The sequence below is a fragment of the Podarcis melisellensis genome, assembly GCF_964234715.1.
Source record: "Podarcis melisellensis genome assembly, chromosome: 12".
Taxonomy (NCBI): domain Eukaryota; kingdom Metazoa; phylum Chordata; class Lepidosauria; order Squamata; family Lacertidae; genus Podarcis; species Podarcis melisellensis.
The window spans coordinates 57,685,216-57,696,703 of record NC_138544.1 but is presented as its reverse complement, the minus strand read 5'-3'; the positions used below and the strand labels follow the sequence as shown (position 1 = coordinate 57,696,703).

The following is an 11,488-nucleotide window of genomic DNA, read 5'->3' as shown; positions in this document are numbered from 1 at the left end:
GGAGTAAGTGCAGTGGGGCTTCCTTCTGATAAACCTGCATGCTCTAGGTTTCGGCTGTTAGTGACACAAGGAAGCAGATCATTTGGGTGACATGAAGTGTTAATTTCCTCCCCACCCAGTGCTGCAGGGGAAAGGAGAGGCGGAAGGGAGCATTTGTTATCCTTGCAGGCTGACACAGTTAGATACCACACGTCTCAATATATCAGGTATCTGTTGGGTGCAAAAAGGGGCTTTCTCTTTCATAGGCACTGCTTTAACTACATGGGAAATTCACAAACGCCTGCCTTACTTTCTTTGTATTGTGAGCATCATGTTAACTTCCCATTTTTACTTAACATTTTCATTATCAGCGTTCCAAAATAGGTTTGGTTTACAGTGAGTCCCATCTCCTCACATGACAAAGTTACTCTTCGCTCTTCCCAAGGCTGGTGCATTCAACGGTTTTAGCAGTATAGCTTAATCAGAAGTCATAGATTTGGGGGACTTTTCATTTACCTTTACTCATAAGCAATACTCATTTGTAATGAATAAGAAACAAAGTTCCTGGATAGGAAAGATTTCCTTTAACGATTCAGACAACATCCTGCAGCAGAAGCTAATTGTTCGTCTGGTTTGGAAATGTCTCCAAATGTTCAGCCACCATCTTATCCTAATGTCGAAGTAAAATCTACTAAATCTGTCCTTTGGGAAATGGACAAGAAATCTTTGCCTTCTTTCTGACTGCAGTCTTGAAAATACTGGAGGTGGGATCAATCATGTTCTCTTCAACTTCTTTTCTCCAGGCTGAACATATCCAATTTCTGTAACACTCCTTCACCGCACATGTTTTCTCTACCTCTGCCTACCTGTCTGCAGTCCGCTGAGCCGTTTTGACATATTAAACTTGACACAGTGCTCCACAATAGGTCATGCAGAAAAAAGGTTCATGATCTGGAAATGATTATTTTTCTAGTGCGGCCTTAAAATCAATGAAACCTCTCCTTTTTTTGCAGCTGCAGCAATTGGCTGACTCAATTGCTGCAATCCCATGATCCTTTTTACATATACTGCTGTCAAATTAAACCAGGTATCTCCCATCCTACATTTGTCTGGCTTTGGTTGGTTTGTTTTCCCAAGTGCTGAACTTTTCAATTCGTTGCTGTTGGGTTTCAGCCTAGTCTTCCATTCCCTCAGGGTCATTTGGAATTTTATTCCTGTCTTCGGAGGCGTTGGTCGTTCCTTCCCCATTTTGTGTCTTCTGCTAATTTGTTAAGCATTCCTTCCACCCTTTCAACAAGTCACTGATGAAGAACAGTTGAGGTGTCCCAGGCCCAGGGTAGATCCCTGCGGCATTGCACTTGAAACCTCCAATTTTGCAAGGAGCTGTTGATGAGCAACCTTTGAGTACCGTTTCCCAACCACCTGGGACTCTGATCTTCTGCTTTCCTGTCCTGTAGTCCTGGCTACTTTTCTCTATTCTTCTCTGTCCTTCCTTCTGTTTCCTAGATGTGTCTGGTTTTATTTTCGGCTCACCACTGAGCTTTTCCTGCAGCCACACCAGCTTTTTCAGTTGCCCCACTTTAACTTCTGATGTCTTTAACATTAATTCTCCTTTCTGCTTTGATGCTTTTGAATTGATGCTTTTGAATTCTGGTGCTGGAGGAGACTCTTGAGAGTCCCATGGACTGCAAGAAGATCAAACTTATCCATCCTTAAGGAAATCAGCCCTGAGTGCTCACTGGAAGGACAGATCCTGAAGCTGAGACTCCAATACTTTGGCCACCTCATGAGAAGAGAAGACTCCCTGGAAAAGACCCTGATGTTGGGAAAGATGGAGGGCACAAGGAGAAGGGGACGACAGAGGATGAGATGGTGGGACAGTGTTCTCGAAGCTACCAGCATGAGTTTGACCGAACTGCGGGAGGCAGTGGAAGACAGGAGTGCCTGGCGTGCTCTGGTCCATGGGGTCACGAAGAGTCGGAAATGACTAAACAACAACACTTTAACTTCTGATGCCTTTAACAGTAACTCTCTTTTCTGCAGGATCTCTCAGCCATCATGGGGTTCTTTCCTATTGGAATCCTGCCTCATGTTTGTCTAGCCTTATTTAAAGCACCTTCCCTCAATTTGCTATGCTTGCCTTAAGTTTTCCATAAGATCAAAAATTCCAGCACCCAAAGTCTCTTTTACCTAAGTTATTGCACACAGTTTGCTTAACATCCGTGTGACTTGGGTTCCTGTGCTAAATTCTAACGTCTGCTTCATATAGGAAAGGGTGTGCCGTACAAACAAGGAACCGTCTGTTCAGCTGCTCCTTTGGTATACCATGACTGGCTAGTTAACATTTTTATTCCCAAGCGGGAAGGAGGGTTTTTCAGTGCACCATTCTGCCATGCCATGTGAATGCCAAACCTTCTAATTTTTTCCAGTGAAGTCTGTCTCCTACGTCAAGTTGCTATAAAAAGTGGAAGTGATCTTAGCCCATTTTTGGCCCGTGCGTTTTCCAAATATCAGACGTTTTCTTTAATTCCGATTTACACCTGGAGCTTTCCTTAAAGATGTCTCTGAAATTATGCTCAGATTATATTTTGCTAATGCTGATCGGATACTCAACCGTTTTCCCTCGCCCTGTGCCATTGTCTTGTGGCTTATTCTTCCTGGTTTTGTAACCCAGAAGAGTGTTGCGACTCGATCTGGTTATTTTGTCTTCTTTTGTTTCAAGAATGCTAGCTTTTAAACTCTTGTTGAAAACTTCATTTCTGCCAAACCTGGGCAAGCAATTAAGAATACACCCTTCCACAGTGGTTAATTGATATCTGTTTTCAACTTCTTTTGGTTTTTATTGTACAGTTTTATATTTTACTGCTAGGTATAAAAGATGTAGCTGTATACAGTGGTACCTCGGGTTACAGGCGCTTCAGGTTACAAACTCCACTAACCCAGAAATAGTACCTTGGGTTAAGAACTTTGCTTCAGGATGAGAACAGAAATTGCATGGCAGCAGCGGGAGGCCCCATTAGCTAAAGTGGTACCTCTGGTTAAGAACAGTTTCAGGTTAAGAACGGACCTCTGGAACAAATTAAGTTCTTAACCCGAGGTACCACTGTATAAATATTTTATAAAGGAGGATAGCTAGGCATCGTGTTGCTAAACTGCATTGCCACATTGTTCTTTCTGCTTGAATAAGAGAATTTTTCACGAGCGACTTGCTTGCTCAGAAAGGAGAGAGGATATGCTTGTGTAAACGAAAACGCTTTTAGCAGGCGCTGAAAAGAGTATACCTCTGGTTACGTACTTAATTTGTTCCGGAGGGCCGTTCTTAACCTGAAACTGTTCTTAACCACTTTAGCTAATGGGGCCTCCTGCTGCTGCCGCGCCGCCGGAGCACGATTTCTGTTCTCATCCTGCAGCAAAGTTCTTAACCCGAGGTACTATTTCTGGGTTAGCGGAGTCTGTAACCTGAAGCATATGTAACCCAAGGTACCACTGTATAGGGAAGGTGTCAATAGGGAGGAAGTTCCAAAGTGTAGGTGCTGACACAGTAAAAGATTGATTTCTTACCAACGCAGAATGGGTATTGTGTGGCACCTGTAACAGAGCCGGTTCTGCAGATTGAAGCAGGGAGGGTCAAGGCAGTGGGGTGCTCAGGGCTGGCTTCGCACCAAAGCCAACCTGGTACCCTGCTGCTCCCAGATGTTCTCACACTGTGCCAAGCCTCCTGCTGCCTTTCCTTTCAGTAACGGGCAGCAACACACAGCATTGGAAAGCCCATTGAACAGCACAGCCCCTGCCTAGCCTCCCCCCCCCCCCAATTCAGAGCCAATCATTAACTTTTCAGGTGGCAGGATTGCATCAACATGGAGTGCAGGGATACCTTGAGCAACAGGCGTCACGAGACTTTCCCAGCTTGCATCGTGGCAGCTCAAGCCAGTTTCACCCCGCCTTGGTGAAAAACCCTTGTATTTTTCCGTAGTTAACGTTATTTCGCTGCATGCTTATTTGCCCCCAAATCTGTGCATTCCTACTTCTTAAGCGCATGGTCATACGCTCAGCTGATCTCTTGGGCAAATACGCCAGAGCTGCTCTGTTGACATTGGCACCTCAATTCACAGCGTTGAGACAGGCTGCCACACTCTCATTCATTTGATGTGTTGTCTCTCTCAGCGAACTCTTCATGATTTGTTCAATCGACAAAGAACGGCTTCGGCTGTAATGCGTCAACTGTCCCTGTTCAGTGTAACTCTTTGACCCGGCTTGTGCATCACGTTGAACCCTAGTTAAAATAAGCAATGGACAGTGTGCCCATTCAGCGTGCTGCTGAGATCACATGCAGTTCACTTCTCCCTGTGCTGTCAGAAAATAATCCACGCTCCTGCTTTTCATTCTGCCTAAATAATAATAATAATAATTTATTATTTATACCCCGCCCATCTGGGCGGCTCCCAGCCAAGTGTTTAAAACAATACAGCGTTAAATATTAAAAACTTCCCTGAACAGGGCTGCCTTCAGATGTCTTTTAAAGATAGGATAGCTGCATATTTCATTCACATCTGAAGGGAGGGTGTTCCACAAGGTGGGCGCCACTACTGAGAAGGACCTCTGTCTGGTTCCCTGTAACCTCACTTCTCGCAATGAGGGAACCGCCAGAAGGCCCTTGGCGCTGGATCTGTGTCCAGGCTGAACGATTGGGGTGGAGACGCTCCTTCAGGTATACTGGACCGAGGCCGTTTAGGGCTTTAAAGGTCAGGACCAACACTTTGAATTGTGCTCAGAAACGTACTGGGAGCCAATGCAGATCTCTCAGAACCGGTGTTATGTGGTCCCGGCGGCCACTCCCAGTCACCAGTCTAGCTGCCGCATTCTGGATTAATTGCAGTTTCCGAGTCACCTTCAAAGGTAGCCCCACGTAGAGCGTGTTGCAGTAGTCCAAGCGGGAGATAACCAGAGCATGCCCCACTCTGGCAAGACAGTCTGTGGGCAGGGAGGGTCTCAGCCTGCGTACCAGATGGAGCTGGTAGACAGCTGCCCTGGACACAGATTTGACCTGTGCCTCCATGGACAGCTGTGAGTCCAAAATGGCTCCCAGGCTGCGCACCTGGTCCTTCAGGGGCACAGTTGCCCCATTCAGGACCAGGGAGTCCTCCACATCCACCCACCTCCTGTCCCCCCAAAACAGTACTTCTGTCTCGTCAGGATTCAACCTCAATCTGTTAGCCGCCATCCATCCTCCAACCGCCTCCAGGCACTAACCCTGGGGTCGTGGTTTGTTTCTCTCCAAACATGAGTGGCAAGGGAAGAACGAATTTTGGTTTGCAGGAAACAAACAGGTAGGTGGTTTGCACGTAAAGCCATGGCAACGATGCAAAGTGTCTGAGAAGGACCCTGTGGATCAGATTTTGGGGTGTTTGTGGGGGGAGAGAAATCAGGTGTCCTGTGTCACAAGCTGATTTCTGTTGCTCAAGGGGATGGACTTTGTTAAACGTTGCCCAGTTTATAATACCAACAATTGAACCAATAGCAGGAGATTGCAAAAACGGAAGTAGGTGTTTTGGTTTGTGAACTTGGCCTTGGAAGCAGAACATGTTGAGTGTGTTCCATTTGTAAATTGAGTCCCCTGCTGCTCTGGGAAAGTACGCCTTGGTTTAAGAAAGCTTTGGTTTAAGAACGGTCTTCTGGAACGAATGAAGTCCGCAAACCAAGGTGCCACTGTAAATAAATACAATGGTACCTCGGGTTACATATGCTTCAGGTTACAGACTCCGCTAACTCAGAAATATTACCTCGGATTAAGAACTTTGCTTCAGGATGAGAACAGAAATTGTGCTCCGGCGGCACGGCAGCAGCAGGAGGCCCTATGAGCTAAAGTGGTGCTTCAGGTTAAGAACAGTTTCAGGTTAAGAACAGACCTCCGGAACGAATTAAGTACTTAACCTGAGGTACCACTGTACTATCATTGACATCCCTCGTGAAATCAAGATACACCATGAGAACCTTTGTTCAAAACTCCAGATTATCCTGATTTTTATTTCCTTTTCCCAGGCACTACAACCGAGGCAGAGCTTTCTGAGAGTGTAAATGTCTCGACATCCAGTTCCACGACTCACAACTTGCCGCCTGGTTCAAAAGCCACTGAGGACAGAACAAGGACGACAACAAATGAAGGCATGCCACCAACATCTCCGAAGAGCGGAGCTTCTGTCTCGCCTGAGCCAACTGCAACAGAAGGGAAGCAGGCAACCTCTGCGGCACCGGCTTCTGCGACTCCTCCTTCGCAAACAGATGCTGATACTTCGGAAGATACCAATATTAACGAAGATGACACGGTGGACGACACGGTGGACAAAAACCACGTCCCTAGCTTCCTCCCAACGGCCAAAGGAACCGTAGACCCTGCAGACTATTACGGCCCCTACGGGATGCCGTCTGACGACCAAGACGACCAAGCCATCTCGGAGTTTACGGAAGAGTTGGCCAGCATGCACAGCTATGAAAACAAGAAATTGCTTCCTGATGAGATGAAGGACACCACTTCCTCGGAACTGGAAGAGGATAGCCATTTCTTTTTCCATCTGGTTATCGTTGCCTTTTTGGTAGCTGTTGTTTACATCACGTATCACAATAAAAGAAAGGTAGGCCGCCTTTTTAGGTTATGGTTTTGCAGTGTAAGATGGAACACGGGTGGCGCTGTGGGTTAAACCACAGAGCCTAGGACTTGCCGATCAGAAGGTTGGCGGTTCGAATCCCCGTGATGGAGTGAACTCCCGTTGCTCGGTCCCTGCTCCTGCCAACCTAGCAGTTCGAAAGCACACCAGTGCAAGTAGATAAATAGGTACCGCTCCGGCGGGAAGGTAAACGGCGTTTCCATGTACTGCTCTGGTTCTCCAGAAGCGGGTTAGTCATGCTGGCCACATGACCCGGAAGCTGTATGCCAGCTCCCTCGGCCAAGAAAGTGAGATGAGTGCCGCAACCCCAGAGTCGGCCACGACTGCACCTAATGGTCAGAGGTCCCTTTAACTTTACCTTTGCAGTATAAGTACAGTCATACCTTGGGTTACAGACGCTTCAGGTTGCGTGTTTTCGGGTTATGGACCTGCCAAAACTTGGAAGTACCAGAACGGGTTACTTCCAGGTCTCGGGGGTCGCGCATGTGTAGAAGTGCTAAGTCGCACTATGCGCAGACGCGCCAAATCGCAACCAACACATTACAGACGCGCTGCTGCGGGTTCCGATTGCTACGGGTTGTGAATGTGCATCCCGCACTGTTCACATTTGCAACCCGAGCGTCCACTGTATGCATTTGCGCTGGCAGCTTTATATTAAAGTTAAAGGTACCCCTGCCCGTACGGGCCAGTCTTGACAGACTCTGGGGTTGTGCACCCATCTCACTTAAGAGGCCTGCGGCCAGCGCTGTCCGGAGACACTTCCAGGTCATGTGGCCAGCGTGACAAAGCTGCATCTGGTGAGCCAGCGCAGCACACAGAAATGCCGTTTACCTTCCCGCCAGTAAGCGGTCCCTTTTTATCTACTTGTACCTGGGGGTGCTTTCGAACTGCTAGGTTGGCAGGCGCTGGGACCGAGCAACGGGAGCGCACCCCGCCGCGGGGATTCGAACCACCGACCTTTCGATCGGCAAGCCCTAGGCGCTGAGGCTTTAACCCACAGCGCCACCCGCGTCCCATTATATTACGTTGCAAGTAATTGCAACGCAGGTGTTTGAACAGAATTGGAAATCTTCTCATTAGCTGACTTCTATACCCCATTTCTACAAATTTGTACTCAAAAGTGGTGTGCAAAAGAAAATGCATTCAAAGCTCATGCACAAATACATAATACCATGGGGGGAATAGAAGACATTATCGAACAAGATATACAACAAAAGCTCCAAAGTAATTACAGTGGAACCTCTACTCACGACCACATTCTGTTCCGGAGGCCCATCCTTATGGCAAAACAGGTTGCTGGTAGAAGCACTGTTGTGTGCAGGCGCATTCGGCGGCAGCCGCTTCTGCGCATGTACAGATAGCACCACTTCTGCGCGTGCGCGAATCGCAGCAAACCCGGTGTTTGCTTCCGGGTTTGCCGCGGTCACGACTTGGAACGGGCCTAAGTAGAGCGGGATGTAAGTAGAGGTTCTACTGTAACAGGGAATATTTTCATAAGCATTTCAAATATACAGGTGCACATGTTCTCCATGGTGTTTGGACGTCAGGGCAAATGCAGCAAGTTGGGAAATACAGGCTTGCAAAGCTGAAAATCTTAAATTAAGAAGGGTTCCAGTCCATCATATTGGGATAGCTGGGCAGCCACTGCAGAAAAGGCCCATTTTTATGCAGCCAAGGGCATCGGAGGATGACATCAGGGTCTGGGTCAATTCATATGGGAAGATGCAGTCCTTGAAGTATTTAAGGCTTTATAGGTCAAAACCAGCACTTTGAATTGTGCCCAGAAACTAATTACCGTATTTTTTGCTCTATAAGACTCACTTTTTCCCTCCTAAAAAGTAAGGGGAAATGTGTGTGCGTCTTATGGAGCGAACGCAGGCTGCGCAGCTATCCCAGAAGCCAGAACAGCAAGAGGGATTGCTGCTTTCACTGCACAGCGATCCCTCTTGCTGTTCTGGCTTCTGAGATTCAGAATATTTTTTTTCTTGTTTTCCTCCTCCCAAAACTAGGTGCGTCTTGTTGTCTGGTGTGTCTTATAGAGCGAAAAATACGGTAGTAGGTGCGTTTAGTGAAGCAAATGGTTGTGATGACTTGCAAACGTTGACAAAGCAGAAAGCGTTTTCCCTTGAACCGTATCCTCGTTTCTTGATTGTTAGCTAATTGTTTCTTTTCTCTCTAGATTATCCTCTTGGTCCAGAGCAGAAGATGGCGAGATGGGCTTTGCTCCAGGACCGTCGGATACCATCGTTTGGATCAAAATGTCAACGAAGCCATGCCTTCATTAAAAATCACCAATGATTACATTTTTTAAAAGCGGCGTGATCTGAGTTGACTGAACTAGTGATTTCCTTTGCCTGAGGTGTTGCCAGGTGTTTGCCATAAGCAATGAGTGTGCTCACACTCTCCCTTGCCTTTCAAGTTCTTAGCCTTATGCGAGGGCATAGGAGGTTAGCATTTCTTCAGGTGGCACCCAAACTTAAAAATCAGTGTACGTAGTGCCGTTGTTAATCACGTTTATTTATCTTCCAGTGTATTCCCTTCTGCCTGGAGCAGTCCTAGATTAGAACATAGCCAAGTAATCCTCAATATTCAATGTATTGCTAAATCTGGCAACAGTGAACCACACTGAAAGGAACTCTGGCGATTCTCTTTTTAAATCATGCGTTCTCTTTCTCCCTCAGTACAGATTGGGGGGAAAACTTACTACAACAAAGTGTCTGGCTCCTTACTTTAAACCACATCACTGGGGTGAAGATCCAGCTGGTATTTGTTCGCTGTAGCCTTTTAAGTAGACATGCATTTTAAGAGAACAACCTTTGACATGTTACCGGTCAGCCTGTCTCCTTGCACAGCTTACAGATACCCGTTTTAAATACCAGTGGTGATTAAGAGTCCATTTATTATTTTCTTTCTCTCTCTGCCATTTTCTCTGCAAAAGAAAATGCCTTTAAAACCCCAAAGTTGAGAGAAAACCTCTCTAGGCTTGAAGCTGAGATACATGAAAGTTCAGCAAAACAAGCTCATCTGCACCACCCTCAATATTTTAACGGTTGCCAAGACACAACTTGTGCTTTTATTCCATTGCAACCAGGGAAGGGGAGAGATTTATTATTTCTTGTTCTAATCAAGGCGTAGGATTGTCAGGAATTCGAAGTTTCCCAGCTTCGGCGAACACTGCGTTATTTTCTTTTAATTTCGGGAAAGACAAAAATCTCTTGCATATAGCTTGTACAGAAAGTTCTTGGGACGTCGGGATTGAAAAACAAATAATAAATAAATAAAGTATGTACTTTTGCTATTTATGTTTACTTCCACAAGTTGTAATTAGTAGTTTCACTTTAATGTACACCTTGTTCATGAACGATTCGTTTTGAAGGACTGAAAAAATATGTATATAATCAGTAGGAACCTTGACTTTATATCCAAGTCTTGTGCTATTCTGAAAAACCCTTGAACCTATTTCATGAGAAGAGTTGCAGTGGTCACGATCTTGCTTAATGAAGCTTCTGCAGGAAGTATTCCTAAATAGGAAGAGGAAGAAGAGGAACTCAAACGATACTTGCCAAAACTGTTTTCTTGCGGTAATTTTTATCATATTTGAACTTGTATCACTTTTAATAAGATTTTTCCCCCCCAAATAAACCCCAAGGCTATAATTTTGTAGGAACTGCCGCTTGATTTGTGGTAATTCCATAAAAGCAAAAAATAAATAAAAAATTTGGGTGTGGGTGTGAAAATTGCACAAAGCACATGACAATTATGTGCAGCTTCGAATGAAAAAATGATTTTGGTTTAGTTTGCTCGGAGAGCAGCACAAGATGGTGGAAGCAGTGTAAGGTGCGACTTGTACCATTTTATATTAAAGGGGTGTTGTTTTTTAAAGGATGTAGTTGGAGGATATTTTCCTATAAAGTCACATCAGTATTTTTCAGTCATTGGTGCAGAATCACAGATGGTCTACACAAAGATGTTGTCTGAGTTGGGGCTCAAGAAACAGAATAAGGCCAATGGGACTTTGTGGATTTAGAGCACAGTAAACAACCATTTAAGGAATGCAGGTGACGCTGTGGGTTAAACCACAGAGCCTAGGACTTGCCAATCAGAAGGTCGGCAGTTCGAATCCCCGCGACGGGGTGAGCTCCCGTTGCTCGGTTCCTGCTCCTGCCAACCTAGCAGTTCAAAAGCACCTCAAAGTGCAAGTAGATAAATAGGTACCACTCTGGCAGGAAGGTAAAAGGCGTTTCCGTGCGCTGCTCTGGTTCACCAGAAGTGGCTTAGTCATGCTGGCCACATGAACTGGAAGCTGTATGCCTGCTCCCTCGGCCAATAAAGCGACATGAGCGCCGCAACCCCAGAGTCGGCCACGACTGGACCTAATGGTCAGGGGTCCCTTTACCTTTAAACAACCATTTCGACTGCTTACGTTCCAGCTTGCTAGGATATCACTTCATGCTTTTTGTCTACATTCAGATTCTCTTCTTGTCCTGGGCTACTTCAGGCTACTTGAATGCCCCTAGTGTTCCCATTTTTCCATTCTTAATGTTTGTGCCTATCTAGCTTCCAAAGGGCGTTTAATGCTTATTGTCCCAATTGCTGCTTAATACTTTAGTTAGTCTCAAAATGGTTTTATCTAGCTATACACACATCAAACAACGAAACACAGAAACTACATTCTGATCCTGCGCAGTATGAAACCAAAATAAAACAAAAGCAATAGGATTTCCATAGATTCAAATGGTGAAATACTTCAGCCACTTCTGTGGGTGTCTGGAAATGTTTTCAAGCAGTTCCCCAGAAGGTAGGAATGGATGAAGACCTATGTCTTATTTCTAACCTAGGCGACATGT

At 45.8% G+C, this 11,488-nt stretch overlaps 1 protein-coding gene across 1 annotated transcript; it reads left to right on the top strand.

Annotated features, from left to right (window-relative positions):
• Positions 1–5,953: 5,953 nt before the first annotated feature.
• Positions 5,954–9,939, top strand: LOC309353334 (keratinocyte-associated transmembrane protein 2). The gene is made up of 2 exons (XM_081882743.1): positions 5,954–6,608; positions 8,821–9,939. Exons 1-2 carry the CDS (start codon positions 6,144–6,146, stop codon positions 8,950–8,952), a joined length of 597 nt encoding a protein of 198 aa, XP_081738869.1. The 5' UTR covers positions 5,954–6,143; the 3' UTR covers positions 8,953–9,939.
• Positions 9,940–11,488: the final 1,549 nt, after the last annotated feature.